The sequence below is a fragment of the Nelumbo lutea genome, chromosome 3 (genome assembly GCF_056320005.1).
Source record: "Nelumbo lutea isolate HS-2025 chromosome 3, American lotus-T2T, whole genome shotgun sequence".
NCBI lineage: Eukaryota > Viridiplantae > Streptophyta > Magnoliopsida > Proteales > Nelumbonaceae > Nelumbo > Nelumbo lutea.
The window spans coordinates 3,303,868-3,315,938 of record NC_142686.1 but is presented as its reverse complement, the minus strand read 5'-3'; the positions used below and the strand labels follow the sequence as shown (position 1 = coordinate 3,315,938).

At 44.7% G+C, this 12,071-nt stretch overlaps 1 protein-coding gene across 2 annotated transcripts in view; it reads left to right on the top strand.

The window, feature by feature from the left end:
• Positions 1–672: 672 nt before the first annotated feature.
• The window catches only part of LOC148862404 (Histidine kinase-, DNA gyrase B-, and HSP90-like ATPase family protein), a 36,800-nt gene continuing 25,401 nt past the window's right edge, over positions 673–12,071 (top strand). For both annotated transcript variants that reach the window (XM_088979359.1, XM_088979358.1), the window contains exons 1-2: positions 673–892; positions 2,045–2,679. In XM_088979359.1, coding sequence (XP_088835485.1) covers positions 2,301–2,679 — 379 coding nt within the window. In that variant the 5' untranslated portion in view covers positions 673–892; positions 2,045–2,300. The remainder of the gene's footprint in view (positions 893–2,044; positions 2,680–12,071) is intronic.

Sequence of the window (12,071 nt, the reverse complement as noted above, 5' to 3'; positions counted from 1 at the left end):
CTCCAACATAATTTCGATACTAATGCTTTATTCCTCATTTCAGTTCCTTGAAGACCAATTCCACCCTTATCCTTGGGTTTCAACAACCATTTTCCACTCCTTTAAGTGAACTTTGTTTTATCCTTCAGTTGAGCCCCACCAAAAGTCTTTGCAAACATTATTGATTGATGAACGTGTAGCTTTTGGTAATGAGAGTTTGCATATGATCATTTGGAACAACTTCAATGGTTGGTTTTATAAGCACTATACAACTAGCTTGGGAAATAGTTTTATTTTTTCACCCACTCATATTTGGATTTTTTCCACAATAAGGTAATTGTCAATGACCCCATAATACATGGATTCTTTATAATTTATCTTTTAATTTTGGACAAATTTCTTAAACTACCTTTATTAGTTAGTTAATTGACAAACTTAATTCTTAATGTCTAACTATTGTCTTAAAATATTAAGTTTTCTAACAATTAACTAACTCTACCCCTATCATTAATGTCCATTAATATTAACTAAAATTCATTGACATCACATATATTTTTTAAGAATAAGTGGACTGCAATCATCTCAGAAATATGAAATTAGAGCCCCTTCTAGTATACTAGTAACTAATAATCTTAGCTCCACCTAAAACCCGTCTTTTAAACCCAATACCACCCTCAATCCATATTCTCCCCTATTCCCTCTCTTTTCAACATTCTTTTCTTTGACTCAACCGCAGTATGTGCAGCGGCAGCTTCGGCACCAACATGAGACACCTCTGTGGCCTTCGTCGCCAATCACCGTGTTGGCAAGCGGCAAGTTCTATCGCATCAAGCGACAAGTTCTATTGCATCAAATTCTCTGCCTTCCAGTAGCGAGAGATCTTCCAGTACCGTCTTCAGCTGGAAGTCAAAAGGTATGACTTGACATTGTTTGCAAAATGATTTCAGTAATCGGATAGAGAGAGAAGCAGAACGGGGGACAAAGAGGAGAAGAACAAGAGCCCAAGATTTCTTCTTGTTTCTCCCTCCCCATCTCCTACGCCTCTATAACTGCGACGAGAGGTACTCCCCGGAAAACCGTTTCTCCCGCCCAAGATTTCCCATCGTTTCCCCTATCGTTTCCCACCATCGTTTTGTGATGGCCTTTCACACGAAAACCGACATCAGAAAATCTCCCCAGAAAACCGACCTCAGAAGAAGAGCAAGCAAGATTTAAGAAATTTCGTGACGACCTTTCTCATGAAAGCCGCTCGGTATTACTTCGAGCTCACGTCAGCCCTGAAACGAAAAGGAAAAGACAACTAGAATCCATATTGGGCAAATGAATTTCACTGTCATCTGAGGTCTGGAATTACAGGAATATCCCCCAGGGAGTATGAATAAAATATTGAGCGAATGAACTGATCAAAGCATCCATATAATCAAAAGCGATTAGCTTAAAGCTCATCGGAGCTGACGGTGCATGAGCTTGTGGTGTAACCCCGCAGGCACCAGATGCAGCAAGGCTTTCCAACCAAACCTCATCGCGATGGTCGAGTCAGGTCATTGTTGCGGTGCCATGACCAGTGGCAACTCCCGCCCTGTATGTCTCAGGCATTAGAGGGCATTGGAATTCCACCTCTTCCATCGGTGTAGATTCTTCTCAAGTAGGATTAAGAGGACAGCTCCGTTGCTACAACTCCACTCCCTGTTCTTGTTGACAGAGATGGGAGCTGCGCTGGTTAGGTGTCGATAATTGGAAGATGAACAGTGGAGTTTTCCACTATTTCAGCAGCGGACTCTCTACCTTCGAGTGGTTAGGTGCCAGACTGCTAGGGCTCCGTCCATTTATAAAGGGAAACCTGTTCCCGGTCTCGATCCGTAAGCATAGACGAACTAAAGCGGGGCATTTAATAGAGAACTTCAAAACGAACCTACTTGAGGTCTTGAGAACGTAACCACAGTACTTTTTAGTTTCACCCCAGGGGTAGACTGAACTATAAAACCCTTGTCAATTTATTAAATGACAGGGGTAGTTTAAGAAATTTGCTTTAATTTTTTAATAAAAAATTGATGTCAAAATGCAGCTTTATTTGGATAAACTGCAACTTCACGCGGTCACGTCTTCATCATTTATGGTACTTTCTAGTTTCAACAATCAGCGGCGGGGAAAAAACTGAAGCCGCGTCAGACTTCAAGTTGGGTTTGAGAGTTAGAGACCCCAAATAGAAACTCTCCATCTTTACTTTTCGTTGCATTCGTTATTCACTTCCACTGCACGATCAATTTTTAGATTTGTTTTCGATCCCCAAAACTCCCAATTTCCACTGTTTCATCATCGCCATGGACGCCGCTGTTAAGCAAGAAATCAGTGAAGCTGGAGAACTAACGATGGGAACCGCTCCGCCCAAGGCTTCTGTTTCTAATCCGGATGTAATCGAACTCAGTAGCAGCGGCTCTGATGACGACTCCGACGATGATTCCGTACTCGGTAAAAGGTCTCGAGATTCGAACGGCGTCGATGGAGATTCATCCAAGAAGCAGAAGTTCGATGTAGTGTTGCCTCTTGGCTTCCTCGATCCCCTGCCACCGGAAGAACCTGTGCCTATGCGGCAGACCGTCACGCCTCCTCAACCTCAAGGTGTTGCTTCGAGTTGCAAGCAGTTCTGGAAAGCCGGGAATTACGAGGGCTCTCCTGGCGATTGCCCGACATCGTCTCTGAGTAATTCAACCATTTTGTTTGTTTGTTTGCTTATTCTGTTGCCTTATTCTTTTGTTAATGTTCTCTTAGCTATTATCTGATATTTTTACGCACATAGTGGTTTAGTGTTAGAAGTCTGTCTTTTGTTTTAGCGCTTTGGGTTTTTCTTTGGATTGAACTGGATATATAACTGATTTGATTCTTTGGTGTTTGTGCATGTTGTGACTTGACGCTGGTGGAATCATGAAAGTACGATGGGATTCTTGCCAAAAGAAAAAGAAAAAGAAAAAGAAAAAGAAAAATTTGATTGGATTAAACGATGCCAATGTTATTGAAATCACATTTATTATGTCAATAATGAAGTTACCTGGACTGGAGACCATGAATAATGCATATGCATCTTCTCATAGTTTGTAGAATTCATCTTACGACAATTACATCCTAATCCTCTCGAATTGAGAAAGGTCCTTGTTCTATAGTAGGGATTTGAATTTTATTATGTACATTTTCTATTTAATTGTTATCACATATGTTTAAATTAGAATACCATCTTCGTGATCCTCCACTTGTCTAGAACCATTATTCCTAGAGAGGCCAAACAGGAAGACACTCAGTGACTTAAAGTTGGACAAAAAGAATCTTGGCCTAGAAAGATCTTCCTTAGATCTTGTCCAGAACCATCATTTGTGATCCTTTATAATAATGTTTTCTTTTTTTTTCCTTTCTTTCTTTCCAGGAGGATTATCCCTCCACAAAGATCTTCCCAAGATCTTATATTTGGCCTAGGAACAAGACTGTATTTGATATGGAAAGCGAGGGACAATTGCAATGATGATTGATAAGATTTAGTAGGAGTAACAGAAAAACAATTCCATATTGTAAAATGGAATTATGGAAATAGGTAGTTTTTCATGGACATGGATATAGAGGAAAGATTGTCAGCTTCTAAAGTAGGGCAATAAGTAGATAGGTATAATAATTAAAGAGTTGGTATAAAGGAAGATGAAGATATTGCATTGATGAGTAGCCTTGGAGAGATTAAAACAGTGCTTAATAAGGGGAGAGAACTTTGGGGGAATCAATTAGTGGTTTCAGCAAAGGAGAAAGTTGAAGAATGGCATGCAATTAGAGACGTGATTAGTAGTTTTTTGAAGCTGAGAGGCTTGTTAATGTTAAATGTGTTTGATGAAAAGAAAGCCCTCCTGACCTCCTGGACGAGGAAGTAGACATAGCAGCTTTTTCATTTCAAACTAAGTTTGGCCAGGTTTTGATCTCATGTTGGTGCCCAAGCTCTAACTTGAAGCCTTTGCAGATAGATGATGGTATAACAGTGGGGTTGCCTTTTCACTTGTGGTGGCAATCAACATTTGAGTTGACTGCTACAGCCTGTTGGGGTTGTTTAAGAGGTTTCTTTGTCAAAGACCTTCATTCAGTGGTATTGAGATTGGTGGGGATGAAGTTTGAATCTATACCCAGGAAGATTGAAATTTTCTTTGGCGTAATGTTTCACCATATCTGGCTTGCAACCTCCATTGAAGCTGCTTTGTGGAGAGGAGGAGGTCATAGGGTGGAAAGCAAACAAATTGAAGAAGATGAGCTATGTGGTAGGAAAAGATTGGATGGTTCTTTTTTTTGGGGGGGGGATTATTGCATGAAAGAGGGGTTGGAGGAATGGAATAGCAAGAAGATTGCGCTCCAAATTGCTAATAATAGTTTTACATTGAGAATTAGAGTGCAACTTGATGGTAGGTCTTATGCTCATGTATTAATTGTTGGGGGAGGGGGAATGCTACCTACTTTGGAAAGTAATAACGTGCAAGGCAAGCTAAATGAGTTTGATCGACAGGTATTAGGGGGTGGGTTGGGTAACAATTCGAGTCAAGGCAATTTTGACATGTTTGGGGACAGAGAGCTGACTAAGGATGGGCTAAGTGACCAAGCGATCGGAATAAGAAGTTCAAGCTATGAGTTGGGATGAATGGGTTTAGGTGGGCTGGCTTATAACTCTAAATCAGATGGTTTTGACCATAGAGCACATGCTCTTTTAATTGGTCATGTGAACTAATTGATAAACAATCTGTGGCTGCGCTTCCCCAAATAGAATAGATACAAAGAGTGGTCTACTCCCTAGGCAATCATCCACAAACATCGTTCCAATGATCCTTGGGAATATTGAACTAATTATCGGTGATGTAGCATGATCTGATGCTCCGTGCTGGAGGACAGCTCGGACGTCGGGCTAGTGAGGTTGCCTGGTCGAGCTACAAAACAAGTCTATTAGAGTGTTCGGGGTACTTTACCCGGTGTGGGCACTCCGATGCCTAAGTTAGCGATTTGGAGATTTGAGAGAGATAAAAGCTTTAGATTACAAGAGAATTAGATAGCTTAGTCGCGTGTACCTTGTGAGACCCGAGGGAAGGCCTTTATATAGGCGAGCTGTCGTAGGCCTCACAATGCGTGCTTGAGATCGTCGGCTAGTCTGGTCCGGAGTTCGTTTTGCACTCGAAGATAGACTCTGTGTAAGCTAATAAGGCTTATCCAAGTCCGTCTGAATTGGGTGAGGAGAAGATAAACTCTATTGACGTGGTGCCGTGATCTCGAGGAGATCGGAGACAATTGGCTTGCTTCTAGATAAAGGTTACGTGGCACCTTGGTCGGTGCATATAATTGAGCTACTCAAGCCTCGATCTAGCTAGGTGACCCGAGGTGACCTGAGGTGCGCAAGGTGGCTGGGATCGCTGAGGTGCCTGAGGTTGCTGAGGTGTCACCACATCATTCCGTCACTCCATGTGTCGTCACATCATTGGATGGGCCAAATTGTCCCTCATCAATTGTCCCCCACTCCCGAGTTCGACGTGGTCAACTCGGGCCGGGAGTATCATTGAGCTGAAAGGGTTTGGCTCGGTCTTCGGTATCTGTTGAATGTACCAAGAGTGGAAGTGGGCCGGAGCTCTCTCATCTTGGCCAAATAGGCTGACATGGTGGGCTCTTGGGCCTCATATTGCCCATTCACCTGGTTCACCACTAGTTAAGAATCATTGCATACCATGAGGTGCTTTGCGCCGACCTCCTTTGCCAATGTCAACTTGGCTATTAGTGCCTTGTACTCAACTTCATTATTCGATGCTTCGAACGCAAACCGAAGGGCGTACTCCAACTTCACATCGCTAGGCCCGTAGAGGATCAACCCAACTCCACTTCCGCACTGGTTAGACGGGTCATCCACGTGGAGGATCCAGGGCTCCTCGTCCCAGTTTGGGATAGGTGCCACACTGGTAGATGCCTCTAAAGTGGTAGCCGGCTCAACCACTCCAAGGGTCGGCGTATTGAACGTACACTTGACGATGAAGTCAGCCAGAACCTGTGCTTTGATTACTGGGCATGACTCAAATCGGATGTCGTATTCACTCAACTCGATGGTCCACTTCGTTAGTCTTCCCGAGACCTCGGGCTTCTGAAGAACGTGTCTCAGGTCGGTCGGTTAGGACTACAACGGTATGGGCTTGAAAGTATGGGTGCAACTTTCGATCTGCCAATACCAAGGAAAAGGCCAGCTTTTCTATGTCAGGGTGCTTGATCTCGGCTGCGTGTAAGACTTTACTTATATAATAGACAGATCATTGCACCCTGTCCACTTCTTAAATTAGTACTGAGATAACTACCTCGTCACTTACAGAGAAGTAAAGTTTTAGCTCATCTCCGGGTTCCGGTCTAGTCAATAGTGGATGCAAAATGAGGTACCTTTTGAGCTCATCGAACGCGAGTTGGCATTCCTCGGTCCACTCAAAGTCTTCATTTTTCTTTATGGCCATAAAGAATGGGAAACACCACCCAACCAATTTAGACATAAGTTGGTTCATGGTGGCTTTCCGGCCTGTTAGTTTTTGGACTTCTTTTATGACCTAGGTGGTTTCATATCTAACATCGCTTGGATTTTATCCGGGTTGGCTTCGATGCCACATCGGCTATATAGCCAAGAAATTTGCTCGATGTGACCCCAAAGACACACTTGTTCGGGTTGAGCTTCATGTTATATTTTGTTTAAATTTCAAAAATAGAATTTAAACCGGAAAACAAAGAATTAGAAAATTGAGTCTTCACGACCATGTCATCAACACGAGCCTCCATTTTATTACCAATCAAATTTGAAAAGATTTTGTTTACAAGTCGTTGGAAAGTTGCTCCAGCGTTTTTCAATCCGAAGGGCATTACTTTATAGCAATACAAGCCCAGTTCAGTTACAAAATCTGTTTTTTCTTGGTCGGCCGGGTCCATCCAGATTTGGTTATAGCCGGAGTAGGCGTCCATGAAGCTCAGCAACTCGTGCCTTGAGGTCGCGTCTACCAGGCGGTCTATTATGGGGAGCGGGTAACTGTCCTTTGGGCAGGCTCTGTTGAGGTCGGTGTAGTTGACGTACATGCACCACTTGCCAGTGGCTTTTTTCACAAGCATTGGGTTTGTAACCCAACTCGGATACTGGACCTCCCTAACAAAGTTTGTTGCGAGAAGCTTCCCGATCTCCTTGTCAATTATCCTCCACCTCTCTAGGGCGAGGTTTTTCTTCCTTTGCCTGACTGGTCTGATAGTTGTGACCGTAATGGCAATGCAAGGCGAGCTCCGATCTGCACCGTCATCTTGGGCTCAGTGTCTGAGACCGGTACTTGGACGGTGTCTCCCATTGGGCGAGCTTGCTCGTCGGCTTCTCTGGGGGTGGTTCTAGCTTGACATCGTTTGCCAGCTTCCCTTTGCTTTTCAACGCCGCTACATACACTTGCGCGATTCCAGCTGGTCGCCTCGCACCACCCCTACTTCATAGATCGTTGGAAGCTTCATCGACAAGTAGTAGGTCGATGCTACCGCCTGAAGTGCATGTAGGATGGGCCGACCTAAGATGGCGTTGTAGGGGGACAGAGTCACGACCACTAGGAAATTATGCTCGAAGCGGACTGAGTTTGGCTCCAAGCCTACTGTGATCGGCATTTTTATCCAGTCTAGATGTCGTACCACATTTCCATTGAAGCCGACGAGGGGAACATTGGCCGGCTATAGATCCTTCCTCTCGAGCTGCATCTTCTTGAATGCGTCTAGGAATAGTATGTCGGCCGAGCTTCTGGAGTCGACCAGAATTCGCTTTTTCTAGAAGTCATTAATTATCGCCTTGACAACAAGGGCGTCATTGTGTGGATACTAGATTCCGCAAGCGTTTTCCTCAATGAAGTATATGACTTCCTCCACACGAGGGCGCTTCAGCGGGTTCTTGTCCTTGTGCTCAAGCTCCTGGACTGAGTTCTTTTCTATCGTAGTATTGCATCCTGCCACAATCGATCCGCCTGTGATCATGTTGATCACACCGCGAATGGGCCGCTTTGGTGGTGGTGGGTTTCGATGTGGTTGGTCCTTGTCCTGGTTCCTACTTGACTCTGGCACTTCTCTTGGCTGGTTGGTAGGTCGTCTCTGATCATCATGCTTGATGAACCGCTTGAGGTAGCTTTGATGGATCAACTCTTTGATCTTGTCCTTGAGGTTGCGATAGTTCTCTGTGTTGTGACTGATGTTGCGGTGGAAATGGCAGTACTTGTTTGGGTTATTGTTTGTGGGGTTGCCTCTCATCTTGGGTGGCCACTTAACGTACTCGGCCGTCTTGATATGCATCAATATCTCCCCTCTCTTAGCGTTGACGGCTGTTTAACTTCTGTTTCGGATGAGAGGGGTCCTCAAACGTCGGCCTAGCGACCTGTTGCTCCGTGTGGGGACATGCTTTTCCTTCTGGATGACCTGCTTCGTTTGTTACGAGGGGACTTGCTTCTCTTCAACGACTTACTCTTGCGCCTCTGCTTGTTGCTCCCCATTTCTTCTTCTACCCTTTTTCTCTTCCCGCTTAGCTTTAACCGGGATTCGAGCGCCTTCTCCTCCTTGGTGAACTTGTCGGCCTAGTGGAGGAACTCCTCCATGGAAGATGGAGGGTTCAACTCAACTTCCCAGCACAAGTCGGGGTGTTGGACGCCATTGACTGTTGTGGTGAGATGAACGACCGGGTCGAGATTTGGGATATGTAGGCGCTCTAGGTTGAATCACTTAATGTAATCTCGTAGCGTCTCATCTGGTTGTTGGACCACATTCAAAAGGTAGGTCATCGACTTCGGACATCTTTTGTTGGTGGCGAAGTGGGTCGTAAACTGGTTTCACCTTTTAATGGAGACTGCGACTAGCCCCGAGTACCACATTCGGGCTGTGCTCTGGAAAGTGGTTGGGAAGGCCATGCATAGGCTCGCATCATTTGCCCCATGTAACTGCATCAAGGCCTGGAAGCTGTCCAGATGGTCAATTGGATCGGTAGTCCTGTTATAAGACTCCAACCTTGGGGCGTTAAAATCCTTAGGCCATGGGGCCGTAAGGATATCTGATGCTAGTGGGGAGGTGTGGGTCACCTGCTGTGCTGCTGGCTGGACAATGACCTAGCTCACATCTTCTTTTCTTTTTGCCTCCTTGTTGTTGGTTGGGGTGAGTTGGCTTCTCCCAGTGTTGCAGCACACATGTCGGCGACGCCTCCTCAACACCTCGGTCGAGTTGTTCCCTCCAGTTCTGATTGGTGTAGCGGCTCGACTGTGCTCTTTGATTGGGACCTGGTTTCGATCGTCAGAGCGACGAGGAGGGTCCGAAACCTGGCCTTGGTTCTGGTTGCCGGGCTGCTAGTTTTGAATCGGCTCGACGTTCAAGTTCTTCTGTTGTGGTTGCTATTGCTTTTACATTCCTACTAGGGTGGGAAATTGCTCCTCCCACGTCCTCATTTGCAGGTTCATGCCACAGATGTATTACACCAATGCGTTGAATTGGTGCACATCAATCCCAATAGGAACCACTGATGGCTCGACTAGAGGGAGAGGCGCATTCACTTGGTGCAGGGGGAAGGCTGGATTTGGCATAACTAGAATGCCTGACAGGGTCAAGGTCACTGTGAACTGCTTGATAGTTATAGAGGGGACCTTAGGATGTGCTGCAGGCTGGTCTTGCCCCCTTGTGACTTGGTTGTTGTTGTTGGCGGGTTGGTTGCTTGCGGATGACATTGAGATTGTTGTGACGAAGTGAAGTGAGAACTTGAATTTTGTTGCGTTCCCACAGACAATGCCATTTGATGTAGCGCGATCTGATGCTCCCTACTAGAGGACAGCTCGGACGTCGGGCTAGTGAGGTTGCTTGGTTGAGCTGCAAAACAAGTCAGTCAAAGTGTCCGGGGTACTTTACTCGGTGTGGGCACTCCGATGCTTAAGTCAGTGATTTGGAGGTTTGAGAGAGTTGAAAGTTTTAGATTGCAAAAGAATTAGAGAGCTTAGTCGCATGTACCTTGTGAGATTGGAGGCAAGGCCTTTATATAGGCGAGCTGCCGTAGGCCTCACGATGTAGGTCCGAGATCATCGGCCTGTCTGGTCCGGAGTTGGTTTCACACCCGAAGATAGACTCTATGTAAGTTGAATTTGATAAGGATTATACAAGTCCGTTCGAATCGGGAGGGGAGAAGATAAACTGTTGACGTGGTGCCGTGATCCCAAGGAGATAAGAGACAATTGGCTTACTTCTAGATAAAGGTTACGTGGTGCCTCGACAGGTCAGTGCATATAATTGAGCTACTCGAGCCTCAATCTAGCCAGGTGACTTGAGGTGCGCGAGGTGGCTGGGATCGTTGAGGTGCCCGAGGTCGCTGAGGTGTCACCACATCATTTCATCACTCCACGTGTCGTCACATCATTGGACGGGCCAAATTGCCCCTCGTCAATCGGTATTCGGTAAAAGTATGAAGGGAAGCAATGATCTTGAACCAATGAGGGATGGTGCTTTTGTCAATCTTCTAGGTTGAGAGAACACCAAGAGTTTAAGGGGTATCAAACTGAATGGTCGACCCCCACCCCAAAGAGCCTATATATCTTATTAGTTATAAGTATTTACAAAGAAGCCCTTGAAGGGCTAAAGATAAAAAAGAATAATTACAAAGAGGCCCTTGGAGGGTTGAAAGATAAGAAAGAAAAAGAATGCTATGGTACAATAGGGACCATAGAGCAACATTACATCAAGTATCTCTACACTCACCCTCAAACTGATGCTGAGACATAAGCATTAGTTTGCCCACAAGAAATAGATGTCTAGATTTCGTCATAGGCTTTGTGAGAATGTTAGCAATCTAGAAGTTGGAAGCTATATGAGGAAGGGAAATAGAGCCAACAAGAAATAGATCCAACAAGAAATAGATCCCTAATGAAGTGTTAGTCCACCTCAATGTGTTTGGTTCTCTCATGAAACACTGGATTAGATGCAATTTTGACAGCACTAGTGTTGTCAGCATAGAGAGGAATAGGCGTGGGGAGGTGAACACCAAGATCAAGAAGAGATTGAAGCCAAACAATCTCACTGCATACCGATGACATAGCCCTGTATTCGGCTTCTGTAGATTACTTAGAAACTGTCTGTTGTTTCTTACCTTTTAGGAGATAAGGGAGTCTCTCAAAAAGACACCACCCGATAGACGACAGTAGACCGTATGGTGTTAGGACAACCTGCCCAATCTGCTTAAATTCTCAACTAAAGAGGAGATGAAAAAGAAAAGAACAGTCCTAGAGGTAGAGTACCATGAACATAACAGATAATCCGGTGGACAACAGTCATGTGGGGCTGAAACGAACTGACTAACTACTTGAACCGCATGGGAAATGTTTGTACGAGTCATGGTGAGATAGATGAGAGACCCAACCAATTGTCGATATAGAGTAGCATCAGGAAGCAAGGCCACATCGGATTTGGACATCTTGACATTGAGTTCCATAGGTGTATCAACCTGTTTGGTGTCTATAAGGCCAGCAAGCTTAATAAGATTAGAAGCATATTTGTGTTGACAAACAAAGTAACCACGGTTGCTATGATGTACTTCCAACCCCAAGAAATAAGTAAGAGAACCCAAGTCTTTCATATGGAAGGAACTATGGAGAAGAGACTTAAGTTCTTGGATTCCAACCTTACCATCCCCTGTCAATAACATATCATCTACATACAACAACAAGATGGTAATGCCTTGTGGTCTTTGACGGATGAAGATAGAATAATCAGAGGCACTTTGATTGTAGCCAGCAGCCACTACAACATCTCAGAATTTTTCAAACCAAGCCCAAGGAGCTTGTTTGAGACCATATAAGGATTTCTTTAACTGACATACAAGAGAGGGATCACCACTATATCTAGGAGGAGGCTTCATGTATATTATCTCCTTCAAAAGCATTCTTCACATCTAACTGATGAATGGCACATGAATGTGTAGCAGATAAAGCTAGGAGGATACAGACTGTAGTAATCTTGGCAGCAGGAACAAATGTCTCCTCATAGTCAATGCCATACTCTTGGGTGTATCCTTGAGCAACAAGCCTAGCTTT